The sequence below is a fragment of the Penicillium crustosum genome (genome assembly GCF_028827405.1).
Source record: "Penicillium crustosum strain IBT 35664 chromosome Unknown utg000001l_segment0_segment0, whole genome shotgun sequence".
In the NCBI taxonomy this organism is placed as follows: domain Eukaryota; kingdom Fungi; phylum Ascomycota; class Eurotiomycetes; order Eurotiales; family Aspergillaceae; genus Penicillium; species Penicillium crustosum.
The window spans coordinates 2,306,168-2,329,831 of NW_026623122.1; the positions used below are offsets into that span (position 1 = coordinate 2,306,168).

General features: G+C 47.7%; 8 protein-coding genes across 8 annotated transcripts; 6 read left to right on the plus strand and 2 right to left on the minus strand.

Moving 5' to 3' along the window:
- Nucleotides 1-1,091: 1,091 nt before the first annotated feature.
- Nucleotides 1,092-2,624, plus strand: N7487_000875 (glycoside hydrolase family 30 protein; the record flags this gene model as incomplete). Its single annotated transcript, XM_056868623.1, has 2 exons — nucleotides 1,092-1,956; nucleotides 2,020-2,624. The coding sequence occupies 2 exons, from the start codon at nucleotides 1,092-1,094 to the stop codon at nucleotides 2,622-2,624; spliced, it is 1,470 nt and encodes a 489-aa protein (XP_056733407.1).
- Nucleotides 2,625-4,933: 2,309 nt separating this feature from the next.
- Nucleotides 4,934-5,385, plus strand: N7487_000876 (uncharacterized protein; the record flags this gene model as incomplete). Its single annotated transcript, XM_056868624.1, has 2 exons — nucleotides 4,934-5,074; nucleotides 5,203-5,385. The coding sequence occupies 2 exons, from the start codon at nucleotides 4,934-4,936 to the stop codon at nucleotides 5,383-5,385; spliced, it is 324 nt and encodes a 107-aa protein (XP_056733408.1).
- A 300-nt stretch (nucleotides 5,386-5,685) lies between these two features.
- Nucleotides 5,686-7,002, minus strand: N7487_000877 (uncharacterized protein; the record flags this gene model as incomplete). The annotated part of the gene is made up of 2 exons (XM_056868625.1): nucleotides 5,686-6,548; nucleotides 6,723-7,002. 2 exons carry the CDS (start codon nucleotides 7,000-7,002, stop codon nucleotides 5,686-5,688), a joined length of 1,143 nt encoding a protein of 380 aa, XP_056733409.1.
- A 1,942-nt stretch (nucleotides 7,003-8,944) lies between these two features.
- Nucleotides 8,945-10,000, plus strand: N7487_000878 (NAD(P)/FAD-dependent oxidoreductase; the record flags this gene model as incomplete). The annotated part of the gene is made up of 1 exon (XM_056868626.1): nucleotides 8,945-10,000. One exon carries the CDS (start codon nucleotides 8,945-8,947, stop codon nucleotides 9,998-10,000), a length of 1,056 nt encoding a protein of 351 aa, XP_056733410.1.
- Nucleotides 10,001-10,809: 809 nt separating this feature from the next.
- Nucleotides 10,810-13,518, plus strand: N7487_000879 (putative MFS transporter; the record flags this gene model as incomplete). Its single annotated transcript, XM_056868627.1, has 10 exons — nucleotides 10,810-10,822; nucleotides 10,953-11,127; nucleotides 11,198-11,358; nucleotides 11,444-11,566; nucleotides 11,622-11,978; nucleotides 12,038-12,091; nucleotides 12,145-12,711; nucleotides 13,234-13,285; nucleotides 13,347-13,424; nucleotides 13,512-13,518. 10 exons carry the CDS (start codon nucleotides 10,810-10,812, stop codon nucleotides 13,516-13,518), a joined length of 1,587 nt encoding a protein of 528 aa, XP_056733411.1.
- Nucleotides 13,519-14,311: 793 nt separating this feature from the next.
- Nucleotides 14,312-15,924, plus strand: N7487_000880 (DNA-directed RNA polymerase I subunit RPA49; the record flags this gene model as incomplete). Its single annotated transcript, XM_056868628.1, has 3 exons — nucleotides 14,312-14,450; nucleotides 14,512-14,834; nucleotides 14,917-15,924. The coding sequence occupies 3 exons, from the start codon at nucleotides 14,312-14,314 to the stop codon at nucleotides 15,922-15,924; spliced, it is 1,470 nt and encodes a 489-aa protein (XP_056733412.1).
- An 844-nt stretch (nucleotides 15,925-16,768) lies between these two features.
- Nucleotides 16,769-18,762, minus strand: hemA (5-aminolevulinic acid synthase HemA; the record flags this gene model as incomplete). Its single annotated transcript, XM_056868629.1, has 2 exons — nucleotides 16,769-18,369; nucleotides 18,423-18,762. The coding sequence occupies 2 exons, from the start codon at nucleotides 18,760-18,762 to the stop codon at nucleotides 16,769-16,771; spliced, it is 1,941 nt and encodes a 646-aa protein (XP_056733413.1).
- Nucleotides 18,763-21,198: 2,436 nt separating this feature from the next.
- On the plus strand, nucleotides 21,199-21,474 carry N7487_000882 (uncharacterized protein; the record flags this gene model as incomplete). Its single annotated transcript, XM_056868630.1, has 1 exon — nucleotides 21,199-21,474. The coding sequence occupies one exon, from the start codon at nucleotides 21,199-21,201 to the stop codon at nucleotides 21,472-21,474; it is 276 nt and encodes a 91-aa protein (XP_056733414.1).
- Between the last annotated feature and the right edge of the window lie 2,190 nt (nucleotides 21,475-23,664).

Genomic DNA, 23,664 nt, shown 5'->3' on the forward strand with positions numbered 1-23,664 from the left:
TTTGAAGGAGCAAGATATGTAGGATGGAGGGGTTATCACCGTTATAACCGTGTGAAACACCTGTTCCCAGGGTATTGACGTCATAAGCTCAGCGTATCTGGAGCTGACCTGTTTTCGGCACCACACAACCTGCATTCTTCGCATTCTTCAACATTCCCTCATAGAAGTTCCACTTATTCCACTTATTCCACTTATTGTTCGAGACTGTTCCAATGATCTGCAGATTCTCTCACAAAATGTGCTAAAACGGTTCGTCCAACCCCTCCAAGCCCTACACACGTGGCTGCCATTTAGGGCTGGAGATCTCCCCTCAATATTCCCTAACCTGGCTCATTGATCGACTACTACAAGTACTATGTACTAGTAATGGCATCAAGCGTGGAGAACTGTATCAGCAGTGAACGATTAAGATCTTGATGCTAAATTCGTCTTCTTTTTGACCTCCTTCCCTTTCGTTTGTCCGGTATTGGACAGCAAGAGATATTTTTTCCCCGAAAGTTTATACGCTCTGATCTAAACTTCTGACATTGACTTTGTGGCTGTCAGCTTGGTCATTGTCACTTCAATCCTCTCATTCCGGCAAATTAACTTCTGTTTTACAACGCCCCAGCCTGTTATTCCGCGCCGTTTCCGGGCAACCCCGCCCCGAATAAGCACTAGAGCATCTAGTCAGACCATCGCTTGTTTGAGTAGCATAATGGCATTATACGAACCACTGAGGATGCGGGGAAGATTATTCTATGTAACTATCCTTGAATGGGTCGTTTTCCCGAGGTACCTGAGACACCAAGAAAATACAAGCAATCAGGGACCCCTCGGAAAGAATGTGGCTTGCATTAGTCGGTGATACTGTAGTATTTTTCGTCAGCTTATGCCCGAAATTAGGGGTATTAGGTGTGTTTGCTTATTTTTCCCTCAACGCATTAGTGCATTTATCTTTTAGGAAAATGGCCGGGTATGGCCTATGCAATATTGTCATTAGTAGACATATAAAGACAGTATATGCCCTCCACTGACAATTTTTAATTTGCTCCCCTGGTCTCTTGAAGAACGACTGACTTTCTAGAATCCTATTTTGGGAAGCAGTATACATGATGCTTCCATCTCTTCTTCCTATACTCCTGCTTTCAGCGGTAGCAGAGGCATCACCTGGAAAGCGAGCAACCACTGCATCAGCCTACTGCTCAAACTCAAATGGCAATTACAAGCTCTCATCAATCGCAGCACCAGTCCAGGGAAGCGGCAATCCAGGCTCCGAATCGACCTGGAAGCTCAGCATCGATGATACATCCAGCGGGCACAAACAAACAATCGTGGGCTTTGGAGCTGCTGTCACCGATGCCACAGTCACTTCTTTCAACACGCTGTCCAGTTCTACGTTACAAGAACTGCTTAATGAGCTAATGACCGGTGCTGGTGCCGGATTCGCTTTGATGCGCCATACGATTGGCTCTTCCGACCTGTCTGGTGACCCGGCGTATACCTATGACGATAATGGGAATAATGCCGATCCATCGATGTCCGGTTTCAATCTGGGCGACCGTGGAAATGCCATGGCTGCGATGCTAGCTAAGATGAAGTCCCTTCAATCGAGCTTGAAGATTCTTGGTTCCCCTTGGAGTGCGCCCGGGTGGATGAAGCTGAACGGTGTAATTGATGGTACTACGAATAACAATAACCTCAACGATGGATACTTAAATAGAGGAGGCACTGGGAGTACTGGGTATGCCAGTGCGTTTGCTCAGTATTTCGTCAAGTACATCCAGGCGTATGAGAATCTCGGCGCGCATATCGATGCGATTACCATTCAAAATGAGCCTTTGAACAGCCAAGCTGGATATCCCACAATGTATGTGTATGACTACGAGTCTGCACAGTTGATTCAGAACTATGTCGGTCCGGCTCTCGCTCAAGCCGGCCTGAGCACCGATATCTGGGCATATGATCACAACACTGGTATGTAATCGACAATCCGGTATCTTTGACGGAGGATCCCATTTGCTAACAGACGGGTATCAGATGTGACGTCCTACCCTCAGAACGTCATCAACGGGGCTAGCCAGTATGTCGACTCTGTTGCATGGCACTGCTATGCCAGCAATGTAGACTGGACGGTCCTCACCCAATTCCACCAAACAAACCCTAATATCAAGCAATATATGACAGAATGCTGGACCCCGGCATCCGCATCATGGAACCAAGCCGCCGATTTTACCATGGGGCCTTTGCAAAATTGGGCATCAGGCGTTACAGCCTGGACACTTGGCACAAACGATCAAGATGGTCCTCACCTATCCAGTGGTGGCTGTGGAAACTGCCGAGGTCTGGTGACTATTTCCAACGGCGGATATACTTTCAACCCGGCATACTATATGATGGCTCAGTTCAGCAAGTTCATGCCACCGGGTGCTATTGTGCTGAGTGGTACCGGGAGCTACACGTATTCCAATGGAGGAGGTGTGCAATCTGTTGCTTCCCTGAATCCAGATGGAAGTCGCACTGTTGTTGTTGAGAATACATTCAGTAACGATGTTTACATTACTGTGTCCACTAATAGTGGCCAGGAGTGGAGTGGCAATATTCCGAGTCAATCTGTGACAACCTGGGTGCTTCCTGCGGCATGAGTGAGCGAGTATCTTGAAGAATTACCTATGCAATTCGCACTCTTAAATATATTGTTTTGACATCATTAATCAACACAAACTATACAGCTGTTCCCACTAGATTCACTCCTCCCCAAGAGATGTCAATATCTTGGCGTCACTTTGGCCTCTGTGCTGCCCGTAGTTGTGCAAATTGCGGGGGAACTAAATAAGCCCATCCCAAACAATCCCCCGTGCCGCTATACAAGGCCGTGATAGGCCCAACCCCCTCACATCACCCCAAAAGGGCCGTTCCCGGGCGATATCCTTTTTTTCTTCTTCTTCTTATCAGCCAACTAAACTATTCACATTGACCACGCGACATATTCCATTTTGCTTTTTGTCCTAAAATGGCCACACAGTCCACTATGACAGAACAAGTTGACAATCCCCCGGATTATGATAGCCTCCCCGCCCCGCAGGCCCAACATCGAATGTATACGGACCCCATCAGCCCCTGAACGTAAGCCGATCTCCCACAGATTCTCCATGGTTTTTGCCCGTGACTAATGCGACTTTCCTCAGCACCGAGCGGCTCTGTAAGATGAATTCTTCCGGGTCTTATTTTACTCATCCTAACCACTCATAATAGTCCCAGGCATTCAAGGTCAACGGAACGATCTATGTAGCAGCCCAAATAGCGAATATGCCTCGTGCGGCGCATCTTAACGAATCGCTCGCAAGTGCGGAGAAAATGATCCGTAATATAGAGGCGATTCTGAAGGAGGCGGGGTCTGGTTTGGACAGGATTATTAAAACTACGGTAGGATCTGATAATTCGTGGCTTTTGGATCGCTTGGGGCTAAATGTAGATCTTTTTCATAGGTGTATTTTACGGAGAACTTGTGGGTTCATTTAATAGAGGGTTTCGAGGCTCTCTACAAGCGGATCCTTCCGTTTGCACCACCGCGAACTACTGTTTTTGTTCCTAGGATGGGACATAAAGGTAATAGACAGGAGATACAAATGGAGGTCATAGCAGTGGAGTAACATTTTTTGGTCTTTATTTCCCATTTGCATGTTACATTATTTGAGCACTCTCTTTCTCTTTTCAATTTACTTGCGGGACACTTATTACCTGGCATCATCGCCTTGCATCCCTCTCCTGACTACTCCGTACGGAGTAGCGTTATAAACACCAGTCAATATTATGATGTCTAGCCTAGATCACGGTGGAGGGCTACCCCATACATCACAAATACTTACTGGTTGCATGCAGATCGGACTATTTTGGTAAGGCTCTGCAAGAACGGGGTAATCTCTAGTTTGGGCGCTCCCCATCAATTTTATAGGAATAAAAGGTGCAGATCTCTGCATAATTGCCTTACTGCAAAGTATGCCGCATATGCAGGGATCCGTTGTTTGTATTGCTGTCCCCACATGGCCAACGTCAAGTTGATCCTGGTTTCGTGTCAGTCCGTGGTTCAAGGGCTTCTATTGGATAAATTTAGAGACTTGGGTCTTACCCTCAGCCTTAGAGCTGAAGTCCGTTGCTTTTTCTTCGCGGATCACTCGTATTAAGATGTCTGTGGCTTTTCATTTTAATAACACGTTCCTGTCACACCGGCAATCATCGGAACGGCTATACATAGCTTGTTCAATCCTGAGCTTAAAAAGCAGGCTCTTCTTTTGGGCCGTTCAAATAACATTCTTGCAATGTATTGAATCCTTGAATCATCTACTCCGTGTGAGGAGTCTATATTCTCGAGGGTTCCAAATATCTTACAAGTGATCAGTTACGAGTCATTCAATACGGTTCAAAGGGAACCTGCATCACAAGACCAGTCCAATTTCATTTCAGGCTGACCCCGGTAGACTAGAGATAAACCAGAATCCTTTAGTCAGAGATAACAGGAAACAGCTAGAGTACCACGTACAGCATGGCCAATGAAACACAAACTGTACTATTCAGAAAAAGCAAAAGGCCTGCCTAGTACCGAGTTAGGCTTACGAGTTGACAATCCCCAGATATTGGTCCGTCTACTTCAGAATCTGAGGCTCTTGGGTCTACTAAGACCTACCAATGCCCAATTCTACCCCAGAATCGCCAAGGCAGGTATACACGTAATACATCGAAGGATTGCATTGCTAGCGGCCTACGCAGAAGGATTGCATATTGAGCCTGCGAGCAGAAGGGAGCAAACGTATTTTGGATCAACAACTTCAAGATATAAAAAGGCCCAGGTTACCATCAACCTCAGTCGTACAAGTCTACCTCAATTCCATACTTCGCGCGAGAAGCCCAATACATCCATTTAGCTTCAATTCAAACCATCGACCTTTTTTTCAAAATGAGACTATTCCTCCAAGGCACTGCAATCCTCGCTCTTCTTGTTGCCAACGCATCGGCCGCAAAGAGTGGCCTTTTTGCTGCTAACGGCGTGGAGCTCGAAATTTACCAATCTGGCGAGGATATTTTCTATGGAGAGCCAGTGAGTACTTAATCCCTCGAACCCTCCTACACATGGTAACTGACTCCATATAGCAAAGCTTGGCCCAGGTACCTTGCCGACTGATCCCCATTGTGAAGAGCGGTAATTTTCTAACACGTTCATTTCAGGCAAGAGATCTTGAGGGTCGAGGAACTAACGCGTGCACCAAGTGTGTGGGTCATCACGGAAGCTGTGTTGTAGGGGAGGGGAACTGCTATGCTCCTGATACGTGTGCATTCTGTGGGGGTTGTTCTGTCAACCAGGCTCGTTGCCAGAACCCCGACAAGGAAGGCTGCCAGTGCTATAAATGATTTCTTGGAGAGCTCATAGCAGGGAGTTGACGGATTTAGCATTTTCCCCTTCGCTGGGCTTGATGCTGCTTGAATTTTCTTGTATTAGTAAAGGACTCCTGCAGTTCTTTTATTTCCTCCCTCGTCAATATTTTTTACTTATACTGGATTGCTTTGTATTTCAGATCTCCTCTACAATGTATACTCCAGTAACATTAGACAAATGCAAAGAAATTGACTCCATGAGGAAGGAATTGTCTCATTCAATTTATGCCGAGGATGTCAATTCGACGATCAAATCCAGATCAAACAATGAAAACTTCACCCAAATATATACTCCCACCACCCCTTCTTCCACGTCCGCCCAAACCGATGATTGACACAAGCGTTGGGATGATTAAACCCTCCCGCCTGACTATGTCTCTGACCATTCCCCCAAACACTGATTGGCAACACGCATAGTCCACCCATAGATTTATTTGGGGCAGCCTCATCAGCCTGAATACAGACAGAATCCCGGAGTCTATGGAACGGAGCCCACGTTACCCGTTCGTTCAAGTCCCCAAGTTCAGGAGAGAGAAGATCCCCTATATCCGCATCTGCATCTATAGATTGTTGAACGAACGGATGTGTCGAAGGCAGCGAAGAGGAAAGTGTATCAAGAATAGCATCCGTGAAGACATCAGGTCCTGTGACTCCTAATATAGTCTTCTCGCCATACGCCGGACTGCGGAAGAAGCTGCTATGTTGACTGTTGTATTGCCTGGTATGTGACAAGACCCGCACGATTGTTTCGTGGAGAAGCGGACTGAAACGTCGCGGTGCATACATGGTGTATTGGATGAGTCCGTAGCTCCTTGTCCAATGCCAGTCGCGCATGAATTGCTGTGAAGCGTATGGCTCGTCGACTTCGATTCCAACAACGAGCGATACATCGGGATGAGTACTTTCTGTGTATTCGTTGGGTGGTGGTGCGAAGAATGGCTCTAGGGCTGGACAGGTCTTGATGGTGCGGGCGGGGAAGACATCAATGTCTGCGTAGAAGCCTCCGTAGTACCAGAGAAGGAGGTATCTGAGGAGATCTGCTCGGAGGACATTGCGAGGGTACGATTTATATATGGTCGCGATTTCGGGGATGGCGGATAGCTCGTTGGTCACAAACTCGATGGCCTTTTTATCACTGACTAACTTTGTGGTTTTTAGTGGAAGTCAACCAAGTTATGCATGACCTGATCATAGTACTTACGGTGTATTCCCACTCTTTATGCTTTCCCTCAAATATTATTGAGTCTTCCCCCTGTGTTTCTCATTTTTCGCTATCTGCCAGATTCTATCTTCTGATATGTTGCTTTCCTGACTTGCCAATACGGCTTCTTCAATCTCCTTCAGGGCTTCTGACAGTTGTTTTTCATATTCAACATCCGGGTTCTTTCGAAAGGGAGAGCGGTAAAGAAATCGTGGCGTGTCCTCTACTTGATGCTCTGGGTGTGGCCGGTCTGCGCGGGTATTGTTCTGGGTGGAAGGAGGATCTGGAAGATGATAAAAGAGGAACCATATGAGGATAATAAATGCTATGCAAGCTCCACGGCGAGTAAATAAGAATTTAGGTGCCTGCACCCTAGTTCTTTTAAAGCTCATGGTGATAGCAGTAAAAGGAAAACCGCAGAGAACGGTGACTTGAAGGCCGATTCAACGAATATTGGAATAATTACTGCCGACTCATTTAATGAAAAAAAATGGCACATAGAAGGAAGCTTGAATATTCGAGTTAGACGTTCGAAGTGACAAAAAATAAAATATGGCAAACGAGAGAAATAAATGAGAGAGAGAGAGAGAGAAACGTGGAATCAGAATAAAAGGCTGCATCAGGCTAAGGATTGGGTATATGACCAAAGCTCCTGGGTTTCATGCATTCTTTGACACAAAAGAACAAAACCTCGAGGTTGCCTCCAATTTTCTTTTACATATCAAAAAGAAAAATCACTTTGCGGCCCAGTTCTTTGTTTGACAGGGGGCCATTTCGGGTCGATCCCCCAACGCTAGACAAGGATATCCCTGTTGAGATTCAATAGTTCGCATTTCCCATAATGTGACAGGGGACTGCCTCATTTTTGGGTTGGATAGAGATATTGTAGAAGTAGAAGATACCACTACATGAAATCAAAGTGTGCTGAGATCGTAGCGGATGAGATCATGACTAGTAAAATCGATCCCCTTGGGCTCTTGGAGTTGTGTTCTAGATTCTTCACCGGGATGCTTGTAGTAATCGTTAGAGGTATATTTCCCCTTCTAGTATTCTGATGTGGCCTTTCCATCATATTGAATCATTGAAGCTCGTAGATGTTCGTATCAGGGTTGTCGTCTCGGATGGCTCGATCGTCGAACAAGGCCCATCACCGACCGAAACTGGAAATCAAGAGAAGAAAACGTTGAGCACAAGAGTTTGAGCAAGGGAATTTCGGGTCATGGAAATCATTCTATGGGATAATGAGAATGCCACGTCTGCAATTTTGTGTTATCGTGCATTATGTCTGATCGCATGTGTTCTTTGCTTCATGGTTGGTTGTACCTGCCTGTTCTCTTTGTGGGTAGAGATGCTGCTCAACAATATTTGCAGTTTGGTTTTGCCCATTTTAGGAGGGCAGATATTTTCCTGGCTATGTAGAAACAGGTTAAGTATAACAGGCGGAGGTCCAGAAAAAAAAGGAAGGGTGATTGAAGAGAGAAGAACTCTTGAAGTTTACTACCAACTCCTTGGTCCGCGGGTGGGTTGGTTAGTTACCTAAGACTACTGACCTGAAGTTCCAGGCATTGACAATCCATTCACGCACAACGTTTCGATTATTAGAGACATTCTAATATAGATACTATTCAACTGAAGTAAAACCCGTTCCCACCTACTACGTAGTTAGCGTATGTATACAAAGTATATTTTTTAGCTCTACGGGAGTGCCCAGGTGGAACCAGTAGGTGACTAAGCGGGATAGGCAATGGATCCCATAGATCGATGGATCCAGCTGGCAGAAGGATTCTCCTTTGCTAAATAGCTCTAGTATCTCTTGATCGAAACATTTTAATTCATTTCACCGAGATTTTGCCTTTCACCATTCCTTTTTTTTATATGATTGGAAATCACGACAGCATCCTCCGTGTAAGCCGGTGATGTGAAGCCCGAGAGACCGAGCCAATAAACCAATCAGCATCATGGCACAGTACGCCTCAACACTATATGGCAAAATGCCGCGATAGAAGCTGGGGCCTAGGGAGAGGGAGTTTGGGATCAGTAATGGACATATAAGTAACGCGTAGCACCTTCTTCTAGTCCTCAATTTCCTACATCCTAGACCATCGAGCTCCTACAATTCGCGCAAGTCCATTGCGACGATGTCTCAAGATTCTAGCAAGAAGAACCTTGTTATCCTGGGAGGTTCCTACGGGGGGCATATCCACTGCGCACTACCTTCTCAAACATGTCGTCTCTCAGCTACTCAACAAAGCTAGCTATCAAGTCATTCTCATCAGCACCTCGTCGCAAGCCATATGTCGCCCGGCCTGTCCTCGCGCATTAATCTCAGATGGCATGTTCCCTCAGGAAAAGCTCTTCGTCGGTGTACCACAGCAGTTTGAGCAGTACCCGAAGGACAGCTTTCGGTTCATCCAAGGTACTGTGACGAAGCTCGACCACCACGGCCGCTATGTCACTGCGAGCCTCAAAGACGGCAGTACCGAGAATATTGCATACCATGCGCTTGTCATCGCTACCGGTACATCCACCGCGTCGCCCTTACTAGGGCTGAATGGCGACTCTGAGTCCCTGCGCGCTACCTGGAAAACCTTCCGCGAAGCTCTCCCCAACGCCAAACATATTGTCATCGCGGGTGGAGGTCCAGCCGGTGTAGAGACAGCCGGTGAGCTAGGCGAATATCTCAATGGTCACGCTGGCTGGTTCAGCTCTAAACTGGAGAATCCCAATATCGCCATTACCCTAGTGACGGCAGGATCGAAGATCCTTCCAGTCTTACGACCCACGATCGCGAAGAAGGCGGAGAACTTCCTCGCACAGGTTGGCGTGACGGTTGTCACGGGCTCACGCGTTGTAACTGTCTCACCAACTGGTGCAGGCACTGGAAGTGCTCTAACAACCAATGCGACGGTGACTTTGGAAGACGGTAAAACACTCGAGGCCGACCTTTATATCCCCGCTACCGGAGCTGTGGCTAATACCAGCTTTATCCATAAGTCCCTGTTAACGGCTAGTGGCTCGGTAGAGACCAATGTATCCACCTTGCGTGTGGATAAAGCTGGTGCGCGAGTCTACGCGATTGGTGATGCGGGATCGCATGCGCGTCCGGCGGTGCACAATATCTTGAATACCGTCCCCATTCTGTGTGCGAATATTAAACGGGATTTGCTTATTGCTGAGGGGAAAGAGGAGAGTACCGTGGGCACCGATCGTGTTTTCAAGGAGGACACTCGTGAAACTCAGCTTGTGCCAATTGGAAAGAGCAAGGGGGTGGGCGCCGCCATGGGCTTCCAGTTGCCCAGCCTCTTCGTGTGGCTGATCAAAGGCCGGGACTATTGGCTATCAACCACGGGGAACTTGTGGAGTGGCAAGCAGTGGGCCAAAGAGTCGTGAACATTTCCTCTTTTTTTTTTTTTTTGTAAGGGTCAGGGTCGTGGTGTGGTGGATATATTTGCCTACAATTCAGTCAATACTTTAGATATCATAACTAATAATATAATGTCAAAAAGGACAGTCATATCTTTCCCATTTACTACTCCGTACCTCTATCATGGATAGATTAACCCAATCCACCTGTCAATAATAATAAAATAAGCGAACTCAGCAGAGACCACAATACACCCCGCACTCGCGGGCCAAGTGGATAGTTAGTCGGGCCGAAGACCCCTATTACTGGGCACGTGATTGGCAAGCTATTTTGCGGGGAAGCTTGGAAGAAGAGAATTCTAAGCACAGAATACTCCATACATGTACATGCTGTAGTAGTAAGGGGGGGAAATAAGATTCAAAAGAGTAAAGTTACATACCTGCCGATCCTAAACAAGCAATTGAAATTGAAAAAGAGAAAAAGCAAAAAAAAGAAATAATTAAAAATCCGGAATGCATATCGGCGCGCTATAGGCCGAGATCGGGCTGCGATCGACTAGGGATGATTCACCCTTTATAATTCAAATCCTCCAAGTCGCCAAGGTTGTCCATTCTGCTCTTTCAGCCTTGGTTTTCCTCGGGACTGCGAAATTTACCCCACGTTTAAGGCCCCCCGGCATCTAACGTAGCACCTCGGTAACATCCCTATATCGGAGAACCTGTGCTTGACTCAAAAAAGTCAGACTTCCCCCTTCTTTTCTTTCTTTCTTTCTTTCTTCCCTATTATTATTGTCCTTCCAAGCAATTGCGTATCCCAGCGCAATTCACATCCTATCATGGGTGTCTCAGGTATGTTCGATCCTATATATGTACCCCGGGTTTCTTTCTTTCGTCCTTTTTAGGGTTTAGTGACTCAGCGCGCGCCAGCGCATCGTCGCCTTGGAATTTATGCTGACCGTTCGGTATCTTTCCTACGCAGAACCGCCCCCCTATAACGAACAACCCATCGACAAGGGCGAAAGTCAGGTCAGTTCCGACGCGGACTTCGACCTGCCTCCTCTCACGACTACCACCGCGCGCAAGTTGCAAGCCAAGGTCGATTGGCACATCCTACCCTGTCTGTGCATTTTGTATTTGCTTGCCTTTTTGGATCGGTAAGCTTACCATTCGGTCGTGCGACCTGACATTGCTTGTCCGCGGATTTCTGACATCATCGACCTCTAGAGTTAATATTAGCAATGCCGCTATTCTCGGATTAAAAGAGGATTTAAACATCACCGATGGAACAAAATACAACACCGCGCTCACGATTTTCTTCGTTCCTTATATTATCTTTGAGATTCCGTCAAATATTCTGCTCAAGAAGTTGAAGCCCCATGTCTGGCGTAAGTTTTTTGCTCCCTCATGCGCCTCATGCGCCTTATGCGATTGCGCAATTTTGTTGAGGGCAGCTGGTTAATTCGAATTTAGTGTCGGGATGCATGTTCATGTTTGGCTTGGTCCTGCTCTTCCAGGGTCTGGTACAGAACTGGGGTGGACTAATGGCCACTCGATTCTTTTTGGGTGTCTTTGAGACCGGCATGTTCCCTGGATGTAAGTGCAAATACCAACCATGACTCCTAAGACAGGTGCTAATTGTGATCGCTAGGTTTCTATCTGTTGGGCATGTGGTACACGCGCTCTGAAGCTCAAAAGCGTTTCAGTTTCTTCTTTAGCTCCACTTCCCTGGCCGGCGCCTTCGGTGGTTTGCTTGCCAGTGGAATTGCAAAGATGGATGGCATGCGCGGCTACAGTGGCTGGCGCTGGGTGTTCATTATCGAGGGTATTTTGACCAGTGTGGTCGCGATCATCCTGTTCTTCTTTATTGCCGATTTCCCCGAGGATGTTAAGTGGCTGAATGAGGAAGAGCGCACATACATGCGTGCCAAGTTGGCCAAGGATGTCGGCAAGGCTGCTCACAATGTTCACTTGGGCAAGCGCGAGGTTCTGGGTGTGTTTAAGGACTGTAAGTATAGCTCGAATACTCCCTCTTGCATTCACTTGCAGCGCGCTGACTTCCCCCAGACAAGGTCTTTATTGGAGGCTTTATGTACTTCGGCTTGATTGTTCCAGCTTATGGTAAGTAAATCACGTCCTTGTTACCCTCTGAATTATTCCTCACTCTCATACAGGATATGCATACTTCGCGCCGTCGATTATCCAGACCTATGGCTACAGTGCGATCAAAACCCAGCTATACTCCATTCCTCCCTGGGCTGCAGCATTCGGCTTCTCAATGGTAGTCGCCTTCTGCTCTGACCGATTGCGACACCGATTTATTTTCACCCTGATTCCAATGGCGATCGCCATTATTGGATTTATCATGCTCCTAACAATCCATAACAATAATAGCGCGCAATATGGCGCTCTTTTCATGGTCACCAGTGGCTGTTACAGCGCCATGCCCGTCATTGTGTGCTGGTTCTCCATGAATTTGGGTGGCCATCATCGACGCAGCGTGGGAACCGCATGGCAGATTGGCTTCGGCAATATCGGTGGAATTATCGCTACCTATTCTTTTGTCGTAAAGAATGGCGTCACGGATGTCCGAACCGGATATATCATCTGTCTCTCATTCATTTGTCTCGCCGGTCTGGCATGCTCGCTTTACATGGCAGCCCTGTGGCTCCAAAACAAGAAACGTGACCGCGCTCCTGTTGATCCTGCTACCATCCCCGAGGATGAAGAGGAATATCTGGGTGATTTGGCGCCCACGTATAGGTACACTTACTGAGAAATTGTCCAGGGTGGATAAATACTTTTGGATGACGGACCTTTTCTCATTTTACTTTTGTGGATCTCCTCTTGCAGATTTTGCGAAGCTCTATGAGTTATGATGATTTCGGTATATTACTCTAATTAACGTACGACTTGTTATACCCAAGCGGAAACATTGGCCATTGGCATCAAAAGTCTCGCGCGTTCCATTTCGGAGCTATATTATACAAGATATGTTGTTCAATAATAGTAATGTCATTGTTCTTCTCATGAATGTTGAATTGTATCAACGTCATTACCCTATAATCCCCACTTGTACTTCGTATGTTACATAAATTATTTTCAAATAGTTTGCAAGCCCAACATATCTATGGAGTGAAACCCTATCAAATTTCCTAATCTGGCATAGTCATGTGTCGTCACAGATGGAAGCTTGAGGTGTCACGTGTGGGGCCTAAGCGAGGGTAGCTGAGTCAGCCGCACTGTACGTAAATGCATCTCAGGCCGCCCTCAATTCGTCTTTCTTTCTACTATCTCTGTTTCATCCTCGAAATCGTGAGTAGCTTTCCAGAAGCTTATAATAACCTCGAGAGCAATGCACTAACCCAGTCCACAGTTTGAAGATGAGAGCTAAGTGGAGAAAGAAGCGCACTCGCCGTCTCAAGCGCAAGCGCAGAAAGATGCGTGCCAGATCGTAAGTCACTTCCATTGTGCGCCGATGGTCTTGCGAAGGCCATTGAGCTTCCAATCGACGAAACTGAAATACTAACTCTCAAACCAGCAAATAAACTACTCGCCCCCTCCATCTCAGCTCTCCTTGCCCGAGCTCATGTTTGAACGCTGAACACGACAATTGACGACGCGACGTTGCGACTTTCGTTTCTTCGTGACACGCCCCTCATTCCAACGAGTTACCTGCACGGACAAGATTTCCGACCTATCTTCAGAAGAAATCGCAGTTCAAATTGACGGAATCCGCTGTTACAACAACAGTCTACCCACATTCCAACACCTCGGATTCATTCACGTCTACGATCTGATATCATGCATGGTTATTACTCGGAGGGGCTCCTGTGTTTAGGTGGATGTTGGAGGATTGGTGCAACCCATCGATCTTTGAGCACGGCATTGGGGTGACTGGTCAATTCCCATTATCTTTACGGCCTTCCTTCGGGCTGGTCAAAAGTTATGGAGAGGTTTTTTTTCCGGGAGTTTATCAAAAATCCATGGAATAACTCGGAGGTCTTGGTTTAGCTACTGCAGATGAATCGATGACTTGATGAGTGCAATATTTTTTTTTCTATTCATTGTAAACGTAAACCTGTAACCGCATCGTCACTACCACCTGAGTGGCTATCTTCAAATGCCTTCAAATGTTCGTGGCTATCCGCATATCCCATCGACACCAGCTTAACGCCCCATATACGTCAATATTTCTTTGTGCGGAAAGCCGTAGACTCACCGCTTGCCTGGTCTCCGCTCGTAAAATTTTCTGCCAGACAAGTCCAGACATTTTATTTCACCGCGCTGAAGCCGATTCTCGAGAGCTACGATCTTTTGCTTCTCGTTTTTAACGCCATAATGCCGTCCAATAAAACAGAACACAAGCGCAAGCGCTCCTCGGACAATGGCCGTCCAAGCAAAAAGCCTGCGCTGCACCAGCTGCCCGCGCTGGCCGCCAGCGTTGTTGAAGATAAGAGCGAGCTGGCACCGGTAATTGGTGAGTTGAAGGCTTTTCCTCCAGACCATGAACGTGCTCTAATTGAATTTTTGCGTCGTAGCCGACACACCCGGTCTCCAAAGCTCGAAATCCCTCCGCTGGAACCCATATATCAAAAGCCGCGGCAATGTCTCCAAGTCTGCGGCGTCAACTCGGAACCCGGGCATCGTCTCTTCAGAGATGCTGCTGCAATCCTCAGACCACGCTAAGATGGACTTTGTCGGCCGTGAAGGCACAGGAGACGACACCGACTCGCAAGTGAAGCACTACGTCGCAGTCATCGACCCAGAGCGCAAGACATGGAAGGTCGTGGAGGTACGACGAGCGACACTGCGAGGAGCAGTGAGAAGCCGCAAGTCCGAGGAAGACTCAGACGAAGAGATGGTATGTCCTCCCATCGACAATTCTATACATCAACATCCAACTAACAAACACGACCAGAACACCATGCGCGCCCAACGCACAGCCCTTACCAACACCTTCGGAACCAAACAATCCCGCAAGGCCGTGCAATCCATGGCCGAGAACGCCCAACTCTCCAACGCCCCCGCCGGCGCCGTCCCACAAGCCGGCGCAGCCCCTCATCTCCTCGCTGCCCGCAAACACAGCCTCCGGCCTCGCCAAGGCCCTCGCCATGCAAGCCGAAGTGCAAGCCGCGAAGCCCCTCCCAACCCCTAACCTCGCCGTCTCGCACCCCTCCGACGTCTACACAATCGAGACCCTCGTCCCCGGAAGCCACTCAACCCTCAGCCAACTAAACGGCGTAGACGAGTGGAAGACACAAGTGGAAGCCGGTCTGGGCGTGACAACCGTCTCCCGGTATGTCTCGAACCGCGTCGCCGCAGTCGTCAACTCAGACAACACAACCCACCTCCAAGTCCTCCGCTTCATCCAGCTGCTCATCGAGTTCGGACGCTCGCTCAAAAATGCAGGCGCGAATGCCAAGGGTGGTGGCCCCGGCAGCAAGCGTCTCCCTCCCCGTGAAGACCTCCGTCGCATCCTATCAAACACCACCGGATCCTCTGTCACAAAGCCCAAGCCTGGCGCTGCGGCAGAGTCTGCTTCCACGGATCTGCTCCCGGAGTCTGTGATCGATGCTGTTCGTCGTCGTTTCGCGCCTAGCGGTGGCTACGTCTCCAAAAATGACTTCACCCTCTTGCACACTACTATCTGTGCGCTCTCGCTGCATATCCCGCCCCAGCCGGCACGCGACGGTGGTTCCAGCTCGCTTGGTGGTAATGCGCCCAATGAGCTTGCTACGGATCCTTCTGATCTGCGTGATGATCTGCGTCTTGACCCCAATACTATTCACCAGTACTTCCGCGAGCTTGGTTGTCGTATTGATAAGCCTCGTGAGACGGAGTTTGCTAAGTGGAATATTAAGGGTGGACGTGCGGAGGCGCATGCGCGTCGTGTTGCTCGCTTGCGTGTTCCCGTTGAGTTCCCTAAGGTTAGCCGTGGTGGTCGCAAGTAGGGGAGTTGATTTGTGGTTTGGTGGTCTTGAGTTGTCAAGCTTCCTTGGAATATATGGCGCTTTGTGTGTTTCAAAAATTGTTACTTTTATCTGTTTCTATATCAATGAGACATTGTTACATAGCCAAAGGAATTTACTTGGTTGTTTCTTTCTTTGATTTTGATTTTGTGTAGACTTGGACCTGTCTGTCTGATGATTAGGGTTTATCCAAATTGTTAAGAAAGGATGTCACTATTAGCTTATATCGTATACCAGACAGTTAAATTAGCCTTTTTCTCGCCTAGTTTTGATCTACTAGTGCTTTCTTATCAATTCCAATAATAGTTCTTTGCAACTAGAGTGGATGCTATTCAAACCCAGTGGTTGGTTGGTTGTATATATATCAATGCCCTAAATACCTATAAACAGGGACAACCATTTCTTCTAGGACTACTAATAAGCACTTCCACACTACAAGACGCCGAAGCCTACATGAGATACAATGCCACTTCAACTCTGTTCATTTCAACCTCGTCCACTTGAGCCCAATAAATGAGACACGATGGACGTAAATACAAGTAGTATATCCGACATTAGTCTTGGTCTTTTGAAACCAAATCAATGGCATACATCAACAGACAAACGCGCAATCCACGGCTAATCCAAGCCGAAAGATGACTACATCATTTAAACAAGAGCAGACAAGGAGATATGACACAAATATGTGGGATGGTATGATTGAAGACGGATGCATATGTCAATGTATGTCCGAACAACATAATATTATAGTAAATGAATGGACGGGAATAATGTGACTAGAATTACCCCAAAAACCGAAATGCGTAAAAGACGGGACTTGTCTGTTCTAGACGGCCACACCAACAGGGGTGGAGTTCATTCCCGAGTAAGCCTTCTCGGTCAGAGGGGTAGCAGCCTTCAGGGATGGCACGGTGGCCTGGGCAGCTGCGTCGTTGAATTCACGAGCAACAGCGCCCTCGAGGGTCTCGCCGGCCTGCAGGCCAAGCTGAGCGTCCTCCCAGATGGGCAGGTTGGCGGCCTCGGCGCCTTCAACGCCAACACCGACGAAACCGCCCTGGCTCTTCCAATCGCTGGTGCGCTTGAGGCCGAGCTCGTTCCAGACGGTCTGAACGGCCTGCACAAGGTGCTCGCGCAGGGGCTTCACGTGGCCTGGAGTAGGAGTGATGCGCAGACGCTCCTCGCCGCGGGGAACGGTGGGGTAGTTGATGGCCTGCACGTAGATTCCGTGCTCCTCGAGAAGTTTGTCGGAGGCCTGCTTGGCCAGCTCGGCAGAACCGACTAGGAGGGGCACGATGTGTGAGGGGTTGGGGATGACGGGGATATCCAAATCATTGAAGGCAGACTTAACTGCACGGGTGTGGAGTTGCTGGAGGACTCGGTCCCGGGGTTGCTGGGACTGGTACTGGATGGCGGCATCCGCACCAGCCATGGTTGCTGGTGGGAGGGAAGTGGTGAAGATGAAACCGGGGGCAAGGGAGCGGATGGTGTCCACCATGGCTGCCGAGCCTGCAATATATCCACCAACACAGCCGTAGGCCTTGCCCAAAGTACCGGTGATAATGTCAATTCGGTCCTGAACTGTGCCCTTGGTGCTTTGAGGGGAGGCTGTATCCTGCGATGCGTAGACATCGTAATCAAGATGCTCAGCAACTCCAGCTCCGTGAGGGCCGTACATTCCTACGGCATGGACTTCATCCAAGAAAGTGATGGCACCGTATTTGTCGGAGAGATCACAAATCTTCTCAATGGGCGCAATTGATCCGCACATACTGTAGACGGATTCAAAGGCAATAATCTTGGGGGTACTAAGTGGCAATGAGGCCAATTTGGCTTCCAGGTCTTCCATATCGTTGTGTTTGAAGACCATCTTCTTCGCGCCAGAGTGGCGGATACCCTGGATCATCGAAGCATGGTTGAGGCTGTCTGAGAGGATGACACAATCGGGCATCTTACTGCCGAGTGTTGCCAGGGTCGCATCATTAGCCACGTAGCAGGAGCTGAAGACCAATGCGGCCTCCTTGCCATGTAACTTGGCCAGTGTATCCTCCAGGGCGACAGCATGCTGGTTGTGACCGGAGATATTGCGAGTACCACCTGCACCAGCTCCATAGGTGTCCAAAGTCTTGTGCATGGAGTCCAAGACTTGCTGGTTACGACCCATGCCAAGGTAGTCATTTGAGCACCAGACAGTCACACGCTCCTCGGCAGAGGCAGTGTGGGCCCGAGGGAACTCCTTGGCGAGGCGATTGATGTTGTTGAAGTAGCGGTAGGACTTGTCCTTGTGCTTCTTCTCCAATTCCACGTTATAGAAGTCATTGTAGTCGAACCTCTTGTTGGTTGGGGCTTCCGGGCGGGGACCGCGAACTGCGGCGTTGGCGGCGGCGGTAGGGGACGACCGAAGAGGATTGGCCGCCAAGTTAGGGTTTTCTGTAGTCAGATTAGAAAAAGCTCAAAGTCCAAGCTTCAGAAACTCAATTTACCTCGCTCGTTCTTCTCGTATCCTCCGGAGGCGAGACTGGCGGGGTGACCACCAGTGGTGTGCAAGGCGCGCTTGCCAGTCGGAACCCGCATAGACTGAATTCCAGAGACCCCGGCGGCGCGCGAGGTGAAGCGCTTGGTGCCACTGAGACGGGCACTCTGCACAGCCAGAGCCTTGCTCATGACAGGGCAGCGGCGACCCAGAACCTGCAGGTTGGACATGGTTCCGCCTCCCGGGCTGGTGCTAGGGCGAGTAGCGGTCGAGAGAGTGCGGAGGGTGGTGGGGGATGTGCGCTTGAGGAAAGGGCACATAGTGCGAGACTGCTGCAAGAGAGCCTCCATGATTGAATTGAACCAAATGTATGGGAAGGAAAAAAAAGATACCAAAGACAAAAAATCCCCGTCAATTCAGGAGATTGTACAAGTTAACATATCGAAAACCAGCGGAACCAGAGGGAAAATCAATTGGGTGGGGGCGGCTGACTGATCTAAAGGGCTTACATATAACGACTTCTGATTGGTCAGGACAAATCCCGAGGTACGGATATTCCTTCCCGATGTGCCTCACAACCGCGGGCTTTGCCACTTGGGGAAAACGGCAACACGAGAACGACAATATAGACACAAACCCCGTGAAAATCGACTCCACTTTCTTTTGGTAAATTATTTGGATGAATTTGGCTCCCCGGAGATTGTTTTACTTCGATCATGCCATACTTAATAGGTGGAGCCAAGCCTACCTAATTAGGCCTACCCAGTCCCCATCGATTTCACAAATTTCCCTTTTTGAAATTACTTCGGGATCTACCGCCCACATGACTTCTACCGTATGATTGGCTTTATTTAGATTCCGCCTTTTTATTTCGAATTCTGCCGGATTTAAACACTGCCGGAGCCGGACCCAGGCCCCCGGTAGAAAAAAAAACCAGGATTATGTAATGCACTATCTAAATGCCGAGACCCCTCGCCACTTCAGACGCCATTTGCTCTCTGAGGATTCTTCAATTCTCCCGGGATTTGACTACAAGATACAACATGTATTCTCGTTAAGCTATCCCATATTCGGTTCCTTCAACTCTCAATCAATATTATTTCCCAGGTTGGCCAAAAACCCCCATTTTCTACAGTACAACAAACATACTATTGCTTAAATTCGAGGTTAGACATCCATATTGAATTTAGTTAATAAGTTCTTAGCGTAAGAATTTCTAGATACATTGAAAGTTTTATAATACCTTTCATCATAGCCGTGTATCAAACTATTGAAACCATGTCCTCACTGCTTCCATTTGAAGCGTAACAGCCAATACTGGGAGGCCTCATAGTCCCGTAGGAAGTATATCGACCAGGCCACAATTTTACTTCTATCTCATTATCAAATTACTCTATTGGAACACAGGGTACAAGCATCAAATGGCATTACAAGTGCACAAGAGACTTTGAAATTTCCTTTCAGGGAACTCGAGAACACCAAAGAGACATTAATGGGAGAATCTGATCACTATCTACGCAAAATCTAAGGAGATGTTAAATAGTTCAATAAACGATCATAATGTAGAATTGAACGCAGCAATCAGGTGGAGTCCCTAGGATACGTTTGCTTCATCGCTTACTTCATCGCGATGCCAAATAAGCGCTGTTTGACTGACTTGCGGCTCACATCTATCTGTAATGATGGAATCGACACTCTTGCAATCCCCAGACAGCCTAAACGGGTCCAAGATGCTTTGCCAATATATGTGACAATGCAGGATCCGACACCCGCTGATATCTCTATAATCGAGAACGCTGCCGAATATAGTTTCTGGATGGAGAGCACGATGAATCCAATGCCTTTATTACGCAACCCTTCTCCATTACGATTACGCCGGGTTGGAAGATGGTGACTTCATTTTGGCATTCAAACACCTCCTTGACTCTGACAATGCTACCGTAGAATACCAATCATGGGTTCAAAAGGCACAGCCAAAGCCAAGTGAGAAAGGGAGAGAAAAACACTGCCATCCAAGAACCACTTGGCTGGTACAGTTTGCTGGATATTTGATAGTCTGGTTCTCAGACGTGATTTTGCTTCTCTTTCTTTTTTCTTTTACTTCACTTCGCTTTCTTCTTTCTTTTGCTTCACTTACTTCTTTGTTTTACTTCTTTTTACTTTGCTTGTGCCTTACTTCCCTGGGTCTAAATACCCCAGTGATCTTCTTCGTTGGAAGATGATACACCTCTCCTCCTTCATCCTCTAACGCCCGAAGAAGCCCAGGCTATCCATATCTATATAACCTGTTGACAAGACGGATACCTTGACAGCGACTGAGGAGCGAAGGAACATTTGATGAGAAGTGACGGTGGGTAGATCTTCGTCTACCATCTATCATCCACCTCTATCATACTTCTTCTTCTTCTTCTTCTTGCTATGTGTAGTCACACAGAACTACGTGAATCAAGAAGTGAGGTGACGGGTACGTAAAAAAGGAAAAGCTCCCTCTCATATGGAGTTTTCTTGCACTCGTACCTTCTATCAGCTTCATCGATGAATTCACCCATGATCCCTTCATCACACTACTCTCACTTATAGGTCAGTCATTTCTGACTACCGCTTCATCTCACCAAAGCACCCGTTATCACAGGAATTACATAACTAACCTCCACCAAGGTCTCGGCATGAGCAAAATATATAGGTCCACCACCCCTAACGATTTGCAACATTACATATATCATCTATGATCATCCATGGTCTTCACGGGATAGTGGATTGTACCGCAAACCACAATCAACCATGAGATGACGATCGGAGAATACACCGCCCTGATCTACTCTATATACCCAATCCCAATACCAGTCATCTGGTCCAGAGGCGCAGCGGCGAGATATTGGAAGGTCCATGGCGACGTTCCGAGTGTTCTACAGCTAGAGGATTGGACTGCTCTTGAAGCCGTCAATGACCCGGATCGTTACCTTGGTGGTGCTCTGTCCAACAATTTGACAACATCAAACATCCATGGAATCCTCGTTAGCAAATGCCAAGAGGGACTGGATTGTACCAAAAGCACCCATTAACCATGGCATGACAAGGTAATACGCCGCCCTGGTCCACTTTATATACTTATATAATCAACGCCAGACATCCAACCGGGAGTTGCAGTGTGTGCGAGCTTGGAAGGACCATGATGATGCTCAAGAATTCTGCTGCCAGGGGATTAGAAGCAGCGAACGCCATGCCACACTTGGGTAGAAATTGCCCAAATGGTTGAACTACGCTGATGTACGTACTACCCATCAACGTCAATTACTGAGCTTATGGAGAATAACTGATCGATGACAGAAAAGTGGAAGATGAGGTATACTCCTAGAATGGAGAATCACAAATGGTGATTACCAGTGTATAAGCGATAGCCTCGAGTCCGTTGGAAAAGGCTCACTTTTTTACACCATGGCCGAAATGGTCCGAACAACCGTATGCATGATGGTCAATAGCAAGAAAGCGCCTTGCTTACAGTGCAGCTGTGACCCGGTCCGATCTACTGCACGCATCTAATCCTAGATGTAGTGAGTGGGAAGAGGTGTGAAGATCCATGGAGCGAACAGTTTTAGAGGTGATTGAAACGCCCTCTTTCTACACTACTATATATACCACCATCCATATTCCTTCTTTCTTCTTACCGGCATGTATTATCTCACAGAAGGAGATAGAAATCTCACCCTACATGTTGGGACCCCTGCTCGTCACTACTTAGCCATCCACATGATGCGCTCTGAGATTGTGTCCGGATAGCAGAAGATGAAGGGTGCATCCGCGGGCTATCCTATCCATACCTTTCAGTGATCTTCTCTTCTCTTCTCTAGAGACCTATCTACCTGGACCGCAACAAGGACCGAGCATCTTATTACCTGGCCCGACACAGAAGACAGACTCAACCATATCCCCCTTCAAAAGAAAGAATTGAATGACTCCGCAGTCCGTGATAGCAAATATAAACTGGTGATACATCGGTAGCGACCCTTGCACGTTCACCAGGCCAGACTAGCGAGGAGGAGCACTCGTCGGCCACTCCCTTCTTGCTCAATGCCGTGGGTCCGTCGAAGAGCAACACAATAAGACGACCTGTCTCTGATTCCTCAATTGGTTCAGCGATACGAGGAGAACGCCTAGCAATGGACCAATCAAAATCCCCCCTGTTTCTTCTAGTACTGGCCAGAGTACGAACTCGACCGACACAGCGGGTTATACATACAAACACGGATAAAGCGGGGGATCCACACCACGAATTCCGAAGTGAGACCGAATTACAGCCGAGGGCGGGTTGGTCGACGACCTGAGAAAAGCACAATCATGTCGTACCAGGGTGAAAAAAATATCACACAAACCTCAGATATGGCTCGGGAGTTCCACGTTGAGGCATCACATCACGCCTTCACGCCAATTGGAAAGAGTCTGATTTCCCTCGGAACAACCAGGGCTTCTTGGCCTAGACGCCTGTTTTAGTTACGGACCTAGTCCGACCAGAGACGGCCAGATGAAATCTAGCATTCAACCCCACATTGATGATGATTGAATCTGACATAGTAGGAAATACAATGACGAGTATTCTTCATGATATTTCAGTACTATTGTTTCTGTTGTAAGCGCTGTATGCGGCAGGGTTTGAGGAAGTAGATTGACTTGGAGATGGAGTCTAAAAGAGCAGGGGCATTGTGTAAGACTAGCAAGTAGAGCCTTCGGATTTAGGACATGAGAACTTCAAGAGGTTGAGCGACAAGGCTGGAAATCTATAAGCCCTAATTTGACCATCACCAGTCATAATATAACCCTAACCCAAGGAACACACTAAACCTCACTATAACATCTAATACTACGACTTCAACTGGCCAAAAACCAAGGGCATAAGAGTCCATCAAACCAATACATTGACACTCATGACCAAACTAAAACACTCGCGCCCTTTTTGAACATTGAACATACAAGCGAGTCAAAAAGCCAAAATAGGAAAAGAAAAAAAGGTGTGAAAAGAGAACAATGTAGAATGGGGGGAAAAAAAAAAGAAAAGAACAAATCACAAAGTTCACACCGAAACAACCACAACCACCCATGAACCACAATCCAAAGCCAGGATCAAGTCTATCGGGGGAAAGAAACACATCTTTTCATCATTGCATCAACCACCCTGAGCCACCAGACTTTGGGAAATGTCCATACTGAACCCACATCGCCGTTGGAGAACATAGCCAAGGTTTTGTATGATAATACAG